Source organism: Lygodium microphyllum, chromosome 2 (genome assembly GCF_053477565.2).
Source record: "Lygodium microphyllum isolate KBCC chromosome 2, Lygodium_microphyllum_v1.1.10, whole genome shotgun sequence".
Classification (NCBI taxonomy): Eukaryota; Viridiplantae; Streptophyta; class Polypodiopsida; order Schizaeales; family Lygodiaceae; genus Lygodium; species Lygodium microphyllum.
In genome coordinates, this window is record NC_141136.1 from 73,346,121 (window position 1) to 73,366,011 (window position 19,891).

Here is a 19,891-nt window from a genome sequence, read left to right on the forward strand (position 1 = left end):
ATAATTCTTCTAGGTATTTTGAATTCACGCCATCGCTCAGTGCTACCCAATTCCTCCGTTGCGTGCTCTACACATCAATTGAAGCATTTACAATTATTGGAAAATAATAAGATAAAACCCAACAAAAGTGAATACCTAGAAGTCTTCAGCTATAAAATAATTAAATAGGTTGGAAAATTTTCCTAACCCTAATTTAATTCGAGTACGCACTCTAAACTTATAAACCTCCATTAATTTGATATGTATTTTTCTCTATCACCAGTTATGGAACCACCCAAGTGCACATTAAATTAATCTAACACCCGAAAAGGATAGGCATCCCCGTCAACTTCTCGCACAAGGAATCCACTTTCTGTATGAGCCCCAATAAATAAATATAGTTTTACGGAATCCACCATGGAATATGCATGTTGGCATCATACCCCTGAGGTGGGATAGTAATTGTCCTCAATTGCTATTAGCTCAATGTGGAGCGAGCAGTGAGAGGTAAGCACTTAAGTTGCGAGCATGCATCCATTGGGCTTCTTCAACAGGATGATTTTTATACTTAAAAAAATATCTAGAATATCTATGGCCAATTCTAGTGGTCATAAAGTCAATATCTAGAATAGTTTTAGGTTCAAGTATTTTAGTTTCTTCTTCTAACAAAGGAGGGTTTTCATAGATAGGGTGGACAAGTAATTGGCCTCTAAAAGGTCATAGTAAATTGATATGAAAAGTATTATTTATCTTCCAATGTTGGGATAGTTCTAATTTAAATGCATTGTCATTGATCTTGTGAACTACTTTGAAAGGTCCATAAAACCTAGGTGCTAATTTAACAATAAGCTATTTCTCAACACTTTGCAATGTTCTCTTTTCAACGTGTAACCAAACATAATCACCAACATTAAAACTCATGGATTTTCTTTTCTTATTAGCTTGTTTAGTGTATGATTGTTGGGATTTTGCAATCATATCTTTAACTTGAGCAAAAATAGTGACATGCATATTGGCAATATCATCAACAGCTTTAACTTTGTTCGACAATGATGTAACATGTATAGGTAATCTATACCCATAAATGATTTCAAAAGGTGCTTTATAAGTAGTTGTGTATGGTGTATTATTGTATTCAAATTGAAGTAGGTGGACCCATGTCTATGGTTTTGAAATTGTGTATGCATGCAAAAGATCTAGAATTGTACTATTAGCAGCTTATGTTTGCCCATTGGTTTCAGGATGGAATATAGATGAGAAATCAATATTAGTACCCAAATTAGCAAACAAAGTAGTCCAAAATTTATTACAAAATCTAGAATCATGATCAGAAATAATAACTTTTGGCAAATCATGATTAGTGAAAACATTCTTAAAAAATAATTGTGCAACTTGATATATAGTTAATGTTTTCTTGCATGGTAGAAAATATGCTTCTTTGCTAAATCAATCCACTATAGTCCAAATCATATCATGATTAGCTTGTGTATTAGGAAAACCAGTTATAAAGTCCATCGAAATATGTTCCAATGAACCATCAAGAATTGGTAAAGGCATTAACAAACCATATTTCTTACCATGGTGTCACTTGACTCTTTGGCAAATTAAACACTCAGAAACAAAGTTAGAAACATCAGATTCCATTTGTGGCTACTAAAAATATTCAGCCAATGTTCTTAAAGTGAAAATAATACCTCTACTTCCTTGATATGGAGGACAATGAATTTTGTGCAACACAAATGATCTAAATTGAACAGTGATATACGATATTTTCTCATAAAACATAAATCCATCAAAATAAGACAAAGAATCAATTGGAATCCAGTTATTAGCAACTAATTTGTTCCAATCAGCTTGAAAATTGGGGTCATGGTCATAGGTATCCTTCATAGGAGTAAGAGAATCAAAAGATAGAATGGAAATATTATGGATACTTGGTCTTCTACTCAATGTATCGGCAACAACATTCTCTCTTCTGGGTTGATATTGGATAAGTGGATGAAAACTTTGAATGAAAGTAGCCCATTTAATATGATGGTCACCACAGGGGTTTGGCAAGAGAAGAATGTATGGGGTTTCAAGAGCTTAGACTCCGGAGATGGTAGAGATAAGAGAAGGGTTGAAGGTTTCAAGCCAAGTTCTTGAAGATAAGAGACAGCAAGGTGAAGGTAGATTTAGGGAGAGGAGTAGACGAAGGAGAAGGGGTTCGAAGAAATTGAAGACATAGAAGAATACTCAAAAAAATAATTAGAAAATGTAGAAGAATACTAACATATATCTTATGAGAAGATATAGGTGTAATAAACAAAAATCTGTATAAAATGATACCTTCCTCTATGCTACTCAAATTTCCAATCTAATGCTTCCATAGGCTTCGAAAGGGGGGTAAAACACCAGCACACCTGGCCAAAATTCTGCCAGATCACTCCTTCTTCATCTCCCCCTTCAAAGTGTTGTTCACTGCTTGAAAACAGTGATTGCAAGTTGCGCGATTTCGTCAATATCTCTTTTTACATAAAATCCTCTCAAATTGGTTGAAAGATACATGCTTTCTTTTACATAAAATCCTCTCAAATTGGCTGAAAGCTACATGCTTTCTTTTACATGTCATCCTAATCTAGAAGTTCTCTATAGTTTTATGGATTTTTACAAGAGATAATATCTAGAATATCAAAAATTGGCTAAAAACTTGTCCAACAAAATCTAATATTTTGAACCATGGACACTAAAATTAATGCCTAAAGTGGCATTGGCTCTCTAAATCTAAAAGGAAGCCACACTCTAGATTTTTTTACAAGGTGTGCACATAGTGACACGATAGCGAAGTACAACATTTCCTTGTTAAGCAATGAGAGGTGAGGATAAGGATCTAAAGTAATCAAAGAACTGTGTTTGCATCCTGCATGACGCACGTGCACATGTAGATAGGTTAGGCACTATATTTTCTAGCACATCCATTTTCTTGCGTGGAGCATTGCTTGTTTGATTGCATAGCATGGATCAAATTTTGCATTTTTTTCTGAAAGACATGTATGATTGAGCATGGAGTTTATCTCTAATAGTATATTTCTACTAAGACACATTGCATTGCAAAAAAGTAAGTATATTTGAAGAAAACAATAGAAGACTGAAGAGGGATTGATGGAATAATATTTCTCTTGGAGAATTGTGAAGGAGACTTCTACTAGCTTGAAGGAGACATTGGAGGGTGTCATTTGCAGATCCTCTAATTTTGAAAAAAGTTTGAGTGAGCTAGTGCGACGGATTGCCAAAAAAGATGAAAATTATGGTGTCTTGAAATCTATCCTAGTTTTGCTGCAATAAGTGAGGTTCTTTATTATAAATATAACACAGTTGTTGGAATATCAACAAATGTTATGGGCATCTTGAAGGGTGGTAAGAGAAAATTAACTGTTTAGTTAGGTGTGGAATTGAGAGGGCATGTTCTTGAGCTTCTTGTTGCTATTCTTTCAATTGAAGCTTGTGTATTTCCCAAAGCTAAAGTACCATGATACCAGAAAATTAAAGTATTGCTGGCTAGAGACTCGGCCAGAGACTCGTCAAGTGGAACATGAGAGATAAGAAAATGGTGAATGGTGAAGTAGTCACATATTGAGTGTGTATCAATTTCTCTCAAAGTGTCCAAGATACTGCAACTCATAGATTCTATCATGAGCTAATTATAATGTGCCAAGTTTCTAGCATGCTTCTTAATGAACGACCTCCAATTTCCATACACTCAGTATAACCTGCTCAAGTTGAGCGAGCATTAAAAAAATCTTTTTGATCATTTCAACAGAAGAAGGAGTATGGTTGAAGATGAACCGACTATATAGTTCAAGTTTTCGATTAAAGCTCCTAATCCCAACGAGCCATGAGCATGACCTAACCTCTCCTGCAAGTGCAACGATGATGATAAAATCATGATTGACGATAATACTTTCAACGATGAGGAATTTGTGGAGTGCGAACCTACCCACAAATATCAACTTTTTGTACATTGGAAAGGAGAAAACTAAGTAATTGTGATAAGTAATTGCATGCATTTGACAAAGCAAGGAGAAAACTAAGAGCCTTGATCACAGAAAAGAATTGTGCACCCATCATGGTCCAACTAGCCAGGCACGCAGCTGGGACGTTGTTGTACTGCTACCCATCCGAGGTGTGGAATCCACCAAAAAGTTGTGTGTGTGACATTTGTTACTTTGTATATACTTAGTCATTGTGTTTACATTTTTTTCTGCGTGGGCAGTATAGTAGAGAGAGGGGTCTTCTGCTGCCTTTCCTTTTAGCTAGGTTGCACCTGATAGATCCTCCTTCAACAATGGTGGGCATGCGATGTCTTCTATGGCTTTTCTTGGCTTCCAATTCCCAGGCGAAAAGAAGGAACGATCACTCCATCGATGAATTCAAATGCATGGAGTGCCTCATTAGGTCAGCCATATCGAAGGCTGTGTGCTGCTTCTTTCTGCTAGGCTTAGTGCCAGGCTGTTCTAGGTCGACGAGGATTGGAACTTACAAGGGATCATGACTATGATGATGGCTTTCAGTACAATCATACACTTGCTCAAATACTTGTGGAGTACGCTTCTGTGGTGTATGTCAATGATTTGGATTCTCTCATTGCTTGGAATTGCTCTAGGTGTGATGGCTACACTAAGGGTTTCAGATTGGTGGAACTGATAGTTGATGTTCAACACTACCAACAGGCTTATGTCGAGCTTGCTGAAGACTTGAATGCAATTGTGATTGCATTCCATGGAACGCAAGAGAATAGTATTCAAAACTGGATGGAGGATCTGTATTTTAAGCAGCTTGATCTGAATTATCGAGCAGTTATAAGTGCAATGGTACATCGTGGATTTTATACAGCCTATCATAATACCACCCTTCGTACAAGAGTAGTTGGTGCAGTTATGTCTATACTTGAAGAAGTGGAAGGATTGGACATTATGGTTATAGTACATTCTATTGGGGTTGCCATGGCTGTGTTCTGTGCTCTTGATCTCACGGTAAACTATGGAATAAGGAATATTCAAATAGTAACAGGCATGAGCCAACACTTTATGAAGAGCTACACTGGGCATGCTGATCTGAGCCGTCCTATCGCCAGTTTAATGTTCATGGGACCCAGTGGAGTGGGCAAAACAGAATTGGTAAAAGCTTTATCTGCTGCTATTATGGGAACGGCCGCTTTTCTAGTCAGAAAGAGGCATGTTGCAAGCCGCATGGGGGGAATAGGGTCTGGGAATGGAAGAAAAGCATAAAAGCCATGTAGGATTTGCAGCGCAATAGTGCCTGGTGTGTACTACACTGATGACAAACTCTTGCAGACCAGGATATTCCCATATGTAGATACTCAAAGGCACAGACTGGGACCCAATTACCTTATGCTACCTATGAATGCACCAAAGTGTGTGCACCACAACAATCACCACGAGAGCTTCATGAATTTTATGCACAGGGATGAGGAGGTCAACTACTTCCCATCTCGCTTTGATCCAATACGACACTCGAAAAGAGTACATATTTCTTTGAATGTGCTGACAGGGCGTCGTGAGAAGGTTATGATTGAGAAAGAAAACAACTTCTCTCAACCTGGAGCAAGATATAGATCGTGGTCACCAGATAGGCAGGAACGCTTTGTCAATATGTGGGTGGATGCCCTCTCTGATGCCGGGATGACTCATGAAATCCGCAACATATGGCTCTCATACTGGACTTCTGATCAGGTCAATCTCATGCGGCTCGTTTATTTTCATCATTTAAATCTACAGGTGTAATCATGAACAGCGTCCATATTTGGCATGTCTGTCATGTTAGCGGTGGCTTAATCGCTTGCAGTTGAAATAGTTGCTGTTGGGGTAGCACATTGCCCTGAGGTTTAAGCCAATGTCTCCCAACATCAGAATACTGGGATCAAATCGATAAAGCTACTTATAATTGTCGGATATAAGCTGCATCTGATTTTGATGAGGGCTATATAACAGGTGCTGGTTGTGAAGAACAAATGCATTCTCACAAGATTGCGATCAGTCACGGAGAATTCAGGTGTGTTGTTGCCACATACTGAATATCGAAAGGCAAGAACTGAGGCAAAGGTCTGATGTATTGAGGCTCGCTGACTCTGTAAGAGGGATACATTATTCCATTGATTTCTTCTGGAATGTGTTTATGATTCGCTAATCGTGCTGATGGATCTTTGGTGCTCTAAGAGGCTGTGGCCAAGATACTTTCTTCCACACAATCTGTTAGTAAAGGTGCATGCAAGGTCAAGCAAGTCTTCAGCTATGAGAATTTTGCAGATTGAGAAAGGTATAATAGTGACATGAGATTTATTGTCATCATCCTAATCTCTTCTAACACCTAAGGAAGTAAGCACTTGCATTTGAAGACCTTCAGGATTGAGGAAATTTGCAAAATATCTTGCACGATTGGAATCTTAAAGTGCCTCCTCTTTGCTTTCAAATCTAGATTTCCTGCACTTTGGATCTAAGCAATAACTAGGAATGGACTCCTAAATCTTCTTCTTTTGAGAAATCTCTCAAATGCATGATAAATCAACAATTTTTGCATTCAATATGAAGAGTCTGGAGTTTACTGTTGCATAGCCTGATCTCGCTTGATTGATCTTCTATCTTGGAATTTCTCAAGAACCTATGTAGTCGCGACTTTGCTTTCGAAAACCCTTCGACATCTTTGGTGAACCCGATGTGAAAGCGTCGCATTAAACAAAATTTCAGGATGGGAGATACTTTAGCATCAATTTCAGCCTCTTCTACGATCCTTGCTTTGTCCTCTACTTCAGCTTCATCATCGACTTTTGCTTTAAGTACTTCTACGGCTGATTTAAAGTAGATTTTGCAGAATATGTCTATGTATATGCAGCTTCAAAATCAGCAGACACAATTGTATATGCAGCAGCAGCAGCAGTTACATCAACAACAGTTGTCTCAACAAAGGCAACTATATTTGGAGCAAGAGAATGCAATTAGCACGACTAAGGCGATTGAAGCAGTTGAAAATGAAAAGAAGCTATTTGATGGCCGTAATGTATCAGCTTATTTGAAGACGTATGAGATTAAGATGGAATTTTTTGGAGTACCAAAAGGACTTATGAGTAAATATTTCCTTCGCCTTGTCACACCCGCCTTGAGGGTAAAAGTGACTGATATTTTCCTTCAAAATTCGCATTGGCAAGATTTTAAGAAGGCCCTGAAAGAGGAGTATTTTCTTGAGGACTATGGGATGGCTACACGGCAATCATTCCGAGAGTAGGTCTACATGCCAAACAAAGGTCTAGCTGCTTCAGAATTTATACGAGAATTTGAAGAGAGGTATAGTCAGCTTGAAGCTTCTTACATCTCTCACACATTTTAGTACATGTCAATCAACAATAGTCTTTACCTTCTGTCGATCTATATGAATTCCCTTTTTAGAAATAACTCTTCCTAGATTAAAAATATTATCTTTTGTAAAGAAACATTTAGTCCATTTAGCATAAAGTTTATGTTTCCTCAAAACTCAAAGAGCTTTTTTAAGATATATCTCATGTTCTTTCTAATCTTAAGAATATACAAATATATCATCCAAGAATGCAAGAATAAATTCATTAAGATGTGGATGAAAAATCTTATTTATCAAACACATGAATGTAGTTGGTGCATTAGTTAATCCAAAAGTTAGAACTCTAAAGTTATAAATGACCATATCTAGTCTAAAAAGTAATCTTTGGAATATCCTCAGACCTTATATAAATTTTGTGGTAACCCAATCATAGGTCTATTTTTTAAAACGCCTTTGCACCACTCATTTGTCTCAATAGAACATCAATATGTGAAAGGGGATACTTGTTCTTTATGGTTTTCTTATTAAGACCTCAATAATCAATACAAAGTCTATATGTCTCATCCTTCTTCTTCTGGAACAATGCGAGAGCGCCTCAAGGAGATATACTAGGTTTGATAATCCATTTTTCAAGAGATCATCAAGTTTTAGTTTCAGCTTCATCAACTCATCTGGGATACAACTCTATAACATAGTCAAAACGGATTGGCAAGATGCCTTGGATGCGGTCTCAACTTTGACCAAGAGGAGGATATGGAAGACCCGCCTACAGAATGGATCTATGATACCGACACCGTCTTCTGCTCCTATGTCTGCTTCTATCCCTGTCATTTCTTCTCTTCCTCAACCACTTTCTTGACCTATGCCAATGCCTACTGTTTCTAATCCTCCTGTTCCAAGACCAATGCCGGCTCCTTCTGCTCCAAAATCATCCGCTCCTTTGGTTCCTTCCTCTCTTGATGACATAATCAAAGGCATAATGGATTTGAAACTAGAGTCAGTTAAAGTAGAATTGGTGGGAAAATAGAAAGAGCAGTTTGCTTTGACCACGCCTACTATTTCTTCTAGTGCTCCTAGTGCACCTAGGAGAGATCGAAGATGTATTTGGTGTGATAGTACGAACCATCAGCATTGCAGGGATTGTGAATCTTTTCAAGATGCAAGGAGGAAGAAATTGGTATTTTGGGGACAAGATTGCAAGATCTGGTTGACTGAAACAGGAGCTCCGCTTGCTACCAATTTTGGGAAAGGCAGAATGAAGAAATTAGTAGATGATATGGCTGTGCGTACTTCTTATCTGGTAGCTAGAGGAGATGCTTCTGCATATGGAGTCCAGATTGAGAAAGGTTCAGAGAGTCAGTCAACATTATGGACATATGCTTTGGAGACGGCAAACAAGGGGAAAATTCAACAGACTGTTTTGACTAGTGTAGGTTCTAGCATCAGATCTAAGAGGGTTCAACCTATGCATTATATTGAAACTGATGAGCCTATCTTGATACCGTGTAGTCATTTTTCGCAGAGTCATTGGGCTAGGGAAACTACAGAAACAATGGTAAAAATTGGAGAGAAACAGGTGCCTTATGTTGCTTTGGTGGATCATGGTTCAGAGATTAATCTCATAGTTCATGGAGTTTATGAAAGTAATAGATGGCCTATGGATGCAGAGCATGGGTGGCGTATGAGAGCCGCCAACAATATTGCAGGTGATTTGTATGCTGCCTGTCCCAGTGTCAAGATTTCTATTGGAGATGTAGAGGAGGATTTCCATTTCTTTGTGCAGGATTCATGCTCTTACCCCATAATCCTAGGACAGCCATTCATCACAGAGATGTGCATGGAGACGAAAGTAATGGATGATGGATCTGCTTATGCACAGATTTGTAGTAAAGATGGTATGAGAGTAGTCCAATTTATGGCTGTGTGTGTAAACCATGCTAGAAACAGAGATACTCTTCGAGATGCACCTTTGCCCAGTGTGAGGGATTCGGGTTTTCATTAGGTACCGCTGTTTCGCGAGACGACGGTGGTATAGAGCAGAGGAGATTGGAGTTCTCGCCTCCTGTAGCAGTGTTTTCTCCTCCAATTTTGTTGGAATTTCAGCAAACAGTTCGATGAGTTATCAGAAGATTTCTAAGTTGCCTAGAGCTGCCAAGTAGTACATATGCAGGAAGGAGAAAGATTTGAAAAATGTAGGTATTTTAGAGGATGATGAGCATATAGATGGGATGTATGATAGTATGGTTTGTGCAGATACGATGACAGAGATGGAAAATATGCTAAAATATAATATGCAGAGTTGTCACAGTAATGTATCAGTGCACTCCCTGGACATGTTTCATGAAATTTCAGATTTTTTATCACAGATAGAGTTAGAGGCTGAGGTGACTCAGCAAAAAGTGTTGAGTGCTGAAGAAATTCAGTAAACAGAGTTTCCGACTGATTATGATCAGCCTACAGAGACACAGAGGGCTGAAAACTTTCAGCCAACAGAGTTTATAGCTGAAATATTTCAGCATCCAGAGTTTAGAGCTGTTCCTATACAGTCTATAGAGCAGAGGGCTAAGGATATTCAGCAAGGGAAAATTTGCTGATTTACAGCATGATTTGAGTAGTGCAGAGGATCATAATGAAGCCAGGTTTGACACGAAATACAAGACTGTGGATAAGAAGCTGAAGTTGGTAGCTCGACGCCTTCCACCTGACAGTGATCAGCAAATAGAGAGGGCTGCCAAGCAGCCAATTTTGAGGAATCCAAAGCATATAGGCCATAAATTTTCAGCAAAGACTCTTGCTGAATTAAAAATTGGAAATGGTGATTTCTTGCTACCCTTAGAGAAGCAATGCTTTTAGGATATGCTTGAGCGACATGAAAGGGGGTTTGCTTTCTTCTCGCATGAGACTTGATGTGTGAATCCGGATATTGTTGCCCCTATGGTGATCTTTACTATTCCTTATATTCCATGGAACCTCGGACCTATTCCAGTGCCTAGGACACACCTGCCAAAGTTAGTTGATTTGTTGAATGAGAAAATCAGGATGGGAATCCTAGAGCCTTCATCTACACCATACTCAAATAGGTGGTTTACGGTTCCAAAGAAGAATGGTACTCTCCGATTTATACAGGACATGCAAGCCAGTGAACAGAGTTACTATCAAGAATGTTGGTATAGATCCAGTTGTGGATGAGTTTGCAGAAACATTTGCTGGACGTGCCATCTATTCTTTAGGTTACTTGCATTCGGGATATGATTAGTTTCAATTGGCCTTGGAAAGTAGGGACATAAGCACTATGAGAACTCCTATTGGGCTTGTCAGGATGTGTACCTTGCCTCAAGGTGCCACTAATTCCATTTCGCATATGATGAATGCCATGCATAAGGTCCTTCGTGAGTACATACCTCAGCTTGCCATGCCTTTCTTAGATGATGTGCCCTTTAAGGGGTATGCAGAAGAAGAGAAGAATGAGAGTCTAAATGAGCAGGGATGCACATACTTTGTGGCTAATCATATTTCAGCTTGTGAAAAGATTTTGGCCAGGTTAGAAGAAGTGAACTTGACACTATCAGGGCAGAAATCTGTTTTTGGAGTAAATGAGGTTGTCATTGTTGGACATATGTGTGGGTATTATGGTAGGAAACCTTCACCTGAGAAGGTGGATGCTATAGGAAAGATTACAGAGTATTGTTCTACCACTTCAGAGGTACCAAGATTCATTGGAGCCTATGTATTTCACATGATTTGGATACCCCATTTTGCACACATAGCAGATTGTTTATATCAGCTGCTTCGAAAGGGGCAGAATTTTTTTTGGGATGAGAGCCACACTAGAGCCATGCGGAAATTGAAGAAGTTATTGCAGATTCTTCGAAAGATGGTGAAAAGATGGTTTGGGTCATACATAGTCAGACATGTCTTTGATAATGCAACATATGAGCTGACAGAATTGGATAGGATAGTGCTTAGAGTGCCTATTGCAGGAAAAAGAATCAAGATTTTCAAGAAAAGAGATGATGAGGATTATGCATTTGAAGAATTTGCAAGAGAAGAGCAACAAGAAGAAACTCCAATAGAAGAGACAGATGATATGACAGATAACCTTGCTGATATACCGGAAATATATAATGAAGAGATTGATCTGTTCGTGGATCTTGACGACAATGATCATGGGTAGTTGGCCCATCCGGAGGATGCATAGGATCAGAGGGGGTGGATGTCGTACTGCTGTGCATTCAAGGTGTGAAATCCACCAAAAAGTTGTGTGTGACACATTTATTACTTTGTACATAATTAGTCATTGTGTTTACATTTTGTTCTGCATGGGCAGTATAGTAGAGAGAGGGATCTTCTGCTGCCTTTCCTTTCAGCTCGGGGTTGCACCTGATAGATCCTCCTTCAACAATGGTGGGCGTGCGATGTCTTCTATGGCTTTTCTTGGCTTCCAATTCCCGAGCGAAAAGAAAGAACGATCACTCCGTCGATGAATTCAAATGCATGGAGTGCCTCATCAGGTCAGCCATATGGAAGGCTATGTGCTGCTTCTTTCTACTAGGCTTAGTGCCAGCTGTTCAAGGTCGACGAGGATTGGAACTTACAAGGGATCATGACTATGATGATAGCTTTTAGTACAATCATACACTTGCTCAAATACTTGTGGAGTACGCTTCTGTGGTGTATGTCAATGATTTGGATTCTCTCATTGCTTGGAATTGCTCTAGGTGTGATGGCTACACTAAGGGTTTCAGATTGGTGGAGCTGATAGTTGATGTTCAACACTGCCTATAGGCTTATGTCGGGCTTGCTGAAGACTTGAATACAATTGTGATTGCATTCCGTGGAACGCAAGAGAATAGTATTCAAAACTGGATGGAGGATCTGTATTTTAAGCAGCTTGATCTGAATTATGCAGGAGTTACAGGTGAAATGGTACATCATGGATTTTATACAGCCTACCATAATACCACCCTTCGTACAAGAGTAGTTGGTGCAGTTATGTCTATACTTGAAGAAGTGAAAGGATTGGACATTATGGTTACAGGACATTCTATTGGGGGTGCCATGGCTTTGTTCTGTGCTCTTGATCTCACGGTAAACTATGGAATGAGGAATATTCAAACTGTAACAGGCATGAGCCAGCACTTTATGAAGAGGTACACTGGGCTTGTTGATCCGAACTGTCCTATCGCCAGTTTAATGTTCATGGGACCCACTGGTGTGGACAAAACAAAATTGGTAAAAGCTTCATTTGCTGCTATTGTGGGAAGGGTCGCTTTTCTAGTCAGAAAGAGGCGTGTTGTAGGCTGCCTAGGGGGAACAGGGTCTGGGAATGGAAGAAAAGCATAAAAGCCATGTACGATTTGTAGCGCAATAGTGCCTGGTGTGTACTACACTGATGATAAACTATTGCAGACCAGGATATTCTCATATGCAGATACTCAAAGGCATAGACTGGGACCCAATTACCTTATGCTACCTATGAATGCACCCAAGTGTGCGCACCACAACAATCACCACGAGGGCTTCATGAACTTTATGCACAAGGACGAGGAGGTCAACTACTTCCCATCTGGCTTTGATCTAGTACGACACTCGAAAAGAGTACCTATACCTTCGAATGTGCTGACAGGGCGTCGTGAGAAGGTTATGATTGAGAAAGAAAACAACTTCTCTCAACCTAGAGCAAGATATAGATCGTGGTCACCAGACAGGCAGGAACACTTTGTCAATATGTGGGTGGATGCCCTCTCTGATGCTGGGATGACTCATGAAATCCGCAACATGTGGCTCTCATACTGGACTTTTGATCAGGTCAATCTCATGCGGCTCCTTTATTTTCATCGTTTTAATCTAGGGGTGTAATCCTGAACGACGTCCATATTTGGCATGTCTGTCATGTTAGCGGTGGCTTAATCGCTTGCCGTTGAAACAGTTGCTGATGTTGCGGTAGCACATTGCCCTGAGGTTAAAGCCAATGTCTTCTGACATCAGAATACTGGGATCAAATCGATAAAGCTACTTATAATTGTCGGATATGAGCTGCATCTGATTTTGATGAGGGCTATATAACAGGTGCTAGTTGTGAAGAACAAATGCATTCTCACAAGATTGCAATTAGTCAGGAGAATTCAGGTGTGTTGTTGCCACATACTGAATATCGAAAGGCAAGAACTGAGGCAAAGGTCTGATGTATGGAGGCTCGTTGACTTTGTAAGAGGGATACATTATTCCATTGATTTCTTCTGGAATGTATTTATGATTCGCTAATCGTGCTGATGGATCTTTGGTGCTCTAAGAAGTTGTTTCCAAGATACTTTCTTCCACACAATCTGTCAGTAAAGGTGCATGCAAGGTCAAGCAAGTCTTCAACTATGAGAATTTTGCAGATTCAGAAAGGTATAACAGTGACATGAGATTTATTGTCATCATCCTAATCTCTTCTAACACCTAAGGAAGTAAGCGCTTGCATTTGAAGACCTTCGGGATGGAGGAAATTTGCAAAACATCTTGCACGATTGGAGTCTTAAAGTGCCTCCTCTTTGCTTTCAAATCCGGATTTCGTGCACTTTGGATCCAAGCAATAATTAGGAATGGACTCCTAAAGCTTCTTCTTTTGAGAAATCTCTCAAATGCATGATAAATCATCAATTTTTGCATTCAATATGAAGAGTCTGGGGTTTACTATTGCATAGCCTAATCTCGCTTGATTGATCTTCTATCTTGGAATTTCTCAAGAACCTTTGTGGTCACGACTTTGCTTTCGAAAACCCTTCGACAATGTATGATGCAAAAAGTGCCATCAAGTTTGACATTTGGCACCTAGATGTATCCAAAAATGAACTATACCTAGAGCCTTCCATTCGTAATGTTTAAGAAAGAACCATGGAGAGGATATATGTGCTCTAAAGGAAATCCATGAACTAAGGAAAGAAGATGAGGAAGCAAGATTTAACTTGTTAGAATCCAAGATGACCACCCAAGATATTGGACCAAAATCTAGAGAGTTTGGTTCTAATTTTGGCCCAAGAAGATTTCTTTCTCAAAGTTACAAAGAAAGAGAGTCTAGTAGTGGCTAGAGATTAGAAATGGAATGTTATAGATGTAGAGGAAAGGGACATATCTCACCAAATTTTCCAAACCCGGGAAGATGGATGACAGACCCTTATGTAGTTGATGCAAGGGAGAACACCACACTATGAAAGGCTGTCCCGATCATGCTCTTGTGAAAGCCAACACCACAAATAATCAATAGAAGACCCAAGAACTTGTCTCTAATTTGGTGGAATTGAAATTTGCTGCAATAACACTTGCCAAGAAAAAAGAACACACAATTGCAAAAGAGAATGTTTGCTCTTCCAAAACTGTGAAGGTAAATCTTCCAAAAGAGAAACAAAATAGTACAAAACAAAACAATGCAATACAGAGTAGTCTAGTGCCATAGAAGGATACAGAGATAGTTACAAAAGCAAGAATAGAGGTCTAAGAGATAGAGGATGCAAAAGTACCCTATAGATAGAGGATGCAAAATAACTCCTATTGGTAGTATTCCTTTGGTGACTATAGATGGGATAGAAAAAAAGGGGATGTTTTGTGTGTACCTACCATCACTTAAAGTTTGGTCAATGGCTAATCAAGGCCTACAAGTAAGGTTGAATGAGTGTGGTTGCTTCACTAAGTATTTTAGAAATGGAAAAATTAGCAGCATGTAACGTGTCCACTAGTATCATCCAGGACACGTCTTAGCAGTCCATCGGAAAGGATGTCTAGAAAGCTCCGCCCGGCACTCCCATGGAATGTTACGGGATTTGCGATCTAGGTCTTCCCACGTCTGCCACATAGCGGAAGTATCCTGGCCGTTCCCACTTAGGATCGATCGGAATTAGGGTTTTCCTGATTGGTCATTACCTAACAGGAACTAGCGTCAGACCCAAGCGAACTACTTTATGCAGAAACACCAGGTCCGAAGCGGATTCACACTGCAGTTGGTTTAAGGAGAATGGGAAATGAGAGGGATGCAAAGCTCAACCTCTTTGCCATAAGGCATAGTCCCATTCTGTTCCCCTAAAATAACGTAAATTGGGTAAGACATAACTCTAGGTAATCGCTTTCGTTGTTCGTGTCCTTTGACGATCATCTCGCTGTTCTTCGAGATTTAAGAAAAGTTCCTGGCCAACCGGGACCACCCAACTGTAGGATGGACCCATGGCCCATCCTCCACACTTTCCTTGGTTTGTTTTAGTTATGTAATTATCTAACACATTAATTTGACATGTAACAATCAACTTCTTTAATTAATCCGTTAAGCACTGGTTCCTTCATGTAATCTTATCACGTGACATAGAAAAACAATATCAAACAAGTTCTTTATTAACATATCATCATTTTTATCTTTGAAATACAAGGAGTTCCGCGCATAGGCTTGTCCATAATCCGCCCGAAGGCTATCCAGTAATCCACAGGGATCACTAATCCAAGCTTCTGCCCGTAGACTAGTATGCGGGCCTCGGGATCCAATCCCGAGTCACGTTAGCCTCTTGTGTAGGACCCGGAAGGTGAGGGATTTACGGCGAGAGCCCCCCCTGGCATCCAAGCGTCCTCCTGCTCCAAGTAGAGCTCAACGGAGAGACCTCTCGTGGCGGGTTCGGTCCACGTTCCCGGCGTGGTCAACAACCCCCTTGGTTAGGGTCAGGCAGGCAGTCGGGGGTAACTGAAACTGCCTCTCCCTTCAGTCCTTTCAACTTGAAGTATAGATATTTATTTAATTTGTAATTCATAAATCAAATAATGCTCTAAAATCTCTAGCAAGCACAAACATTTTCATTAATCGATCTTGTTGTTGGCAAACTGCTAAGGAATGATTCCTTTCTTTCGAATGCATCAGCACTCATTCCCGGGTGTCTTGCAACATGGCAAGATCCCTTATATTCTGGGTTAGGGCGTATCCTATTAACCCAACGTGGTCAACCCTAGAGTTCATTGGATACTTTAGTTTCCGGTTTTTAACCTTCCTTATTTAGAAGGATATCAAAGAATACATCCTTTTGCAAGATAACTTGCGTAAGGATCCACCATCCTTGTTGAGGGTATTTAACCTTTCTTCTTGTGAATCAATTACAAGACCATATGACTTCACACTTGCTGTACAAGTCCTGCATCGTAATATACGATGAAACAATCCGTTTTAGTTTCTTTAAGTTGACGTTTATCAGACCTAGGGTTTCATTATATTATTTTCCTTAAGAACCTCAGGGACAAACCCTAGTTCTTTTACGTTTACGATTTAATTGACCCTACAATCAGGGAAGGTGGGCAAGTATTTAAGGTATAAACATTTCTTGGTTTTTAAATCATTCCCAAGACATATTTCACAGCATAGGTATTTCTAGGTTTACATTAATTCGGTTAACTTTTAGAAGGTAATATTGAGATCACCTCGGCACGATTTGTTATCCTTGTGACAATTGATTTTTCAGTCCTAAACTTTTTCAATTAAACTTCATTTTTCCTTGCGAACGAAACTCATGCCAAATAACAATCTTTTCGTTGCTAAGATATGCAGTTAGCAGTGATAACTTCCTAGAGTTCAAGCAACGTAAGAAACCTTTCATGAATTTTCATCTTCTATGATGATTCGTTGCAAAAAAAAAAAGAATAGGGGTTAATAGTGCAAGATGTAGTTTTTATACCTTCAAGATTTAATCGAAATATACTACTATAGTAGGTAGATAATCTTGCTCGTAATTCGTTTCAATGCATGATGCTATTTGAAGGAAACTATGTTTTATACATGATCATTTTTGCATGTTCAATGAAACTAAACTCCTTCATCGTAAATAACTAGGAAAATATATCTTATCCCTAACAATTCATCTTTGCATGATTGAAAAATCGATATAAAACCAAGAAGGAAAAACCTGGTTTTGGGGTGAGATATCCACATGGATACCGAGAGATGACCCTCCCGCAGCTACTCCTTGGACTTTCTTAGGCGGCATCGTAGTTCGAACGTGAAGGCAGCTTTTACTCTTTCTTTCGGATTTCCACCGTCTCTCTTTCGAGGCAAGGAGCCGTTCAAAAGATTGACCACGAGAAGGGATAATAAGACCTTTAAATTCTTAGCTTCTTCGGAGAGGGAAAGGTTTATAAAGCCTCGGAAGGCCCTATAGGGTATATACATGGCAAAACGGTTAAGGGTGAGTGTGGCTTCGCAACCATATGAACCTTGGGAGAACTTTGGGCTTGGGGTAAAAGGTATAGGAAGGGGGATTTTTAGAGAGGTTTTAGGACACGGAGTAGTAAAGGCTTTAGGGATTAAAACCGGGGTGAAAGGGTAAGGTGAAGGGTGAAGGCTTATAGTATGGGGGAGGGAAAAGTGTATGTAAGGAAAAGCGGACACGGGGGGGTAAGGGCTTAGGGGGGGAGTGTAAAAAAAAAGGAATATGGGGGGGGTGCAACACGGTTTTAAAGAAACACAAGAAGGGACTTTACAAATTTAGGCACGGGGAAGGGATTTGTGGGTTATGAGGCCAAGGGTTGTGGGGGTTTAACGGCCCCTCGGGAAGGGGTTAAGGTCTTAAGACAGGGGCAGGGTGAAAAGGATTTCTAAGGGGTAGAATCGAGAGGGGGGAAAAGGGTAAGGGAAGGGTATAGGAAGGGGGCTTGAGGGTTTTAGAAAAAAAACCGGGTGAAAGGGTTCTAAGGTATAGGAAGGGGAGCTTGAGGGTTTTAGAAAAAAAACCGGGTGAAAGGGTTCTAAGGTATAGGAAGGGGAGCTTGAGGTGGCCCCCCTTAGAAGCTTCAAGAAGCTTGAAGCTTCTTGAAGCTTCTGTGGGGGGGTTGGTTAGGAACCACATGGGGGAAAATCTTCCAATGGCGTCCACAAGGGGTGAATGTCTGCAGGCAGCGAGACGAAGAGCTATCCCACTCGTTCAGCACAGCGTTATGGCGGCCTCCTTCTACAGGTTTTGCAGGGTGGCAACGCAGTGTTTGGCAGCGGTCCTTCCTCCTCCCTCGGCAACAACACGAATGATGGCTTCGTTCCTACTCCCTCTCGGTGTGCCTCTCTCTGCCCCCCCCCCCCCCCCCACCCTTAATTTTATAGGGGAGGGGAGGGAATCCTCTCCCCTCAACATGTCCATCAGGATGCTTATGGAGCCGAGCAAGCTCCAACGAGGAGCTTGCTGGCTCCTCTATCCCCCCTCTACCCTTCCAGCTCGATGCGCCACCGCGCGAGAAGGAGAAATTTGAAATATATATTTGATATATTACACAGCCTCATAGCTTGTCTTCAAAAGAAAGGCAAATTATTTTCTTTGGATGCAGAAATTACCATCATATAAAGTTCTATTTATGTTGAGACTAGGCATTGACAAGATAAAGATGCCGAACTATGGCATTGGAGGATTGGGCATGTGAATTTGCAACGGCTTAAATACATGTAGTCTAGATAGGTTGTTTGTAGGCTCTTGCAATTTGGATATGTAAATAATGATCATGTATGTGAGGCTTCTTGATTTGACAAGTAGTCTAGACTCCCATTTCCAAAGAGGGGGAGAGTGAGCACTTATCCTTTGGAAATGGTGCATGTAGATATTTGGAGTACATGCTAGAATGTCTCTTTGAGTGATAATGTAGGTTCTATATCACTTTCATTGATGATTTCTGCAGGATGACATTGATATACTTTTGGCAACATAATAGTGAACCATTTGAAAAGTTTTTGGAGTGTTAAAGCCATGGTAGAAAAGAAATTTTGGAGTTGCATAAAACTCTTGATATTGGATAATGAAGGAGACTATATGTCAAATGAGTTCTCTTACTACTTCAAAAGGCCACCATGGGATTAAAAAATAGGCTATATATATGTATACGCCATAGCAAAATGGTGTTGTAGGAAGAAAGAATAGGATCATTGCAAAAGTAGCAACGGCTATGATGAATATGCACATGCCCTTAACTTAGTAGGTTGAGGTAGTAAATACTGTAGTCCATATCATGAACATGACATCTATAGCTTTGACTCATCTGTATGAACAAATGTTGGAAGGACACCTACAGTTGTATACATTAGGGTGTTTGGTGGTGTACTTTTTCTTCATGTTCTTGATGGTTTGAAGGAAAAGATGGAACCAATGGCTATCAAATGCATTTTCCTTGGGCATCCAAATGAGAAGAAGGGTTACAAATGCTATGATCATGTCATTAAAGAGATCTACATAAGAAAGAATGTAAGATTCCGCCAGTATGAGTCTTTGTATAAACCAAAAGCTACAACTGAGTTGGATGCTCATGGGAGCAATGATGATGATGTTCCTATAAGGAGGTTAATACTTTGAAGAATTTTGAAATATACAAGTATGATAAATCATGGTGAAGATTAGTCAAGAAGAAGGTATGAGACAAAATAGATATTCTTGAAGTATTAACAAGTGCAGTTCAATTATTAAATAGGTGAGGGACAAGTGTAGATGATTAATTGGTTGAGTAGTGAGGCACATGAACTCATTGGTGTAATATAGAGTAATAGATATGCTTGGCTTTGTTTGGAGAAGTAGGAATCATTAGATCT

General features: G+C 39.8%; 1 protein-coding gene and 1 pseudogene across 1 annotated transcript; both read left to right on the forward strand.

Annotated features, from left to right (window-relative positions):
* Positions 1–4,084: 4,084 nt before the first annotated feature.
* LOC148039890 (uncharacterized) lies at positions 4,085–5,246 on the forward strand. Its single transcript, XM_087662534.1, has 3 exons — positions 4,085–4,141; positions 4,232–4,306; positions 4,467–5,246. Exons 1-3 carry the CDS (start codon positions 4,085–4,087, stop codon positions 5,244–5,246), a joined length of 912 nt encoding a protein of 303 aa, XP_087518660.1.
* A 132-nt stretch (positions 5,247–5,378) lies between these two features.
* LOC148039891 (uncharacterized) lies at positions 5,379–19,054 on the forward strand (annotated as a pseudogene).
* The last annotated feature ends 837 nt before the right edge of the window (positions 19,055–19,891 follow it).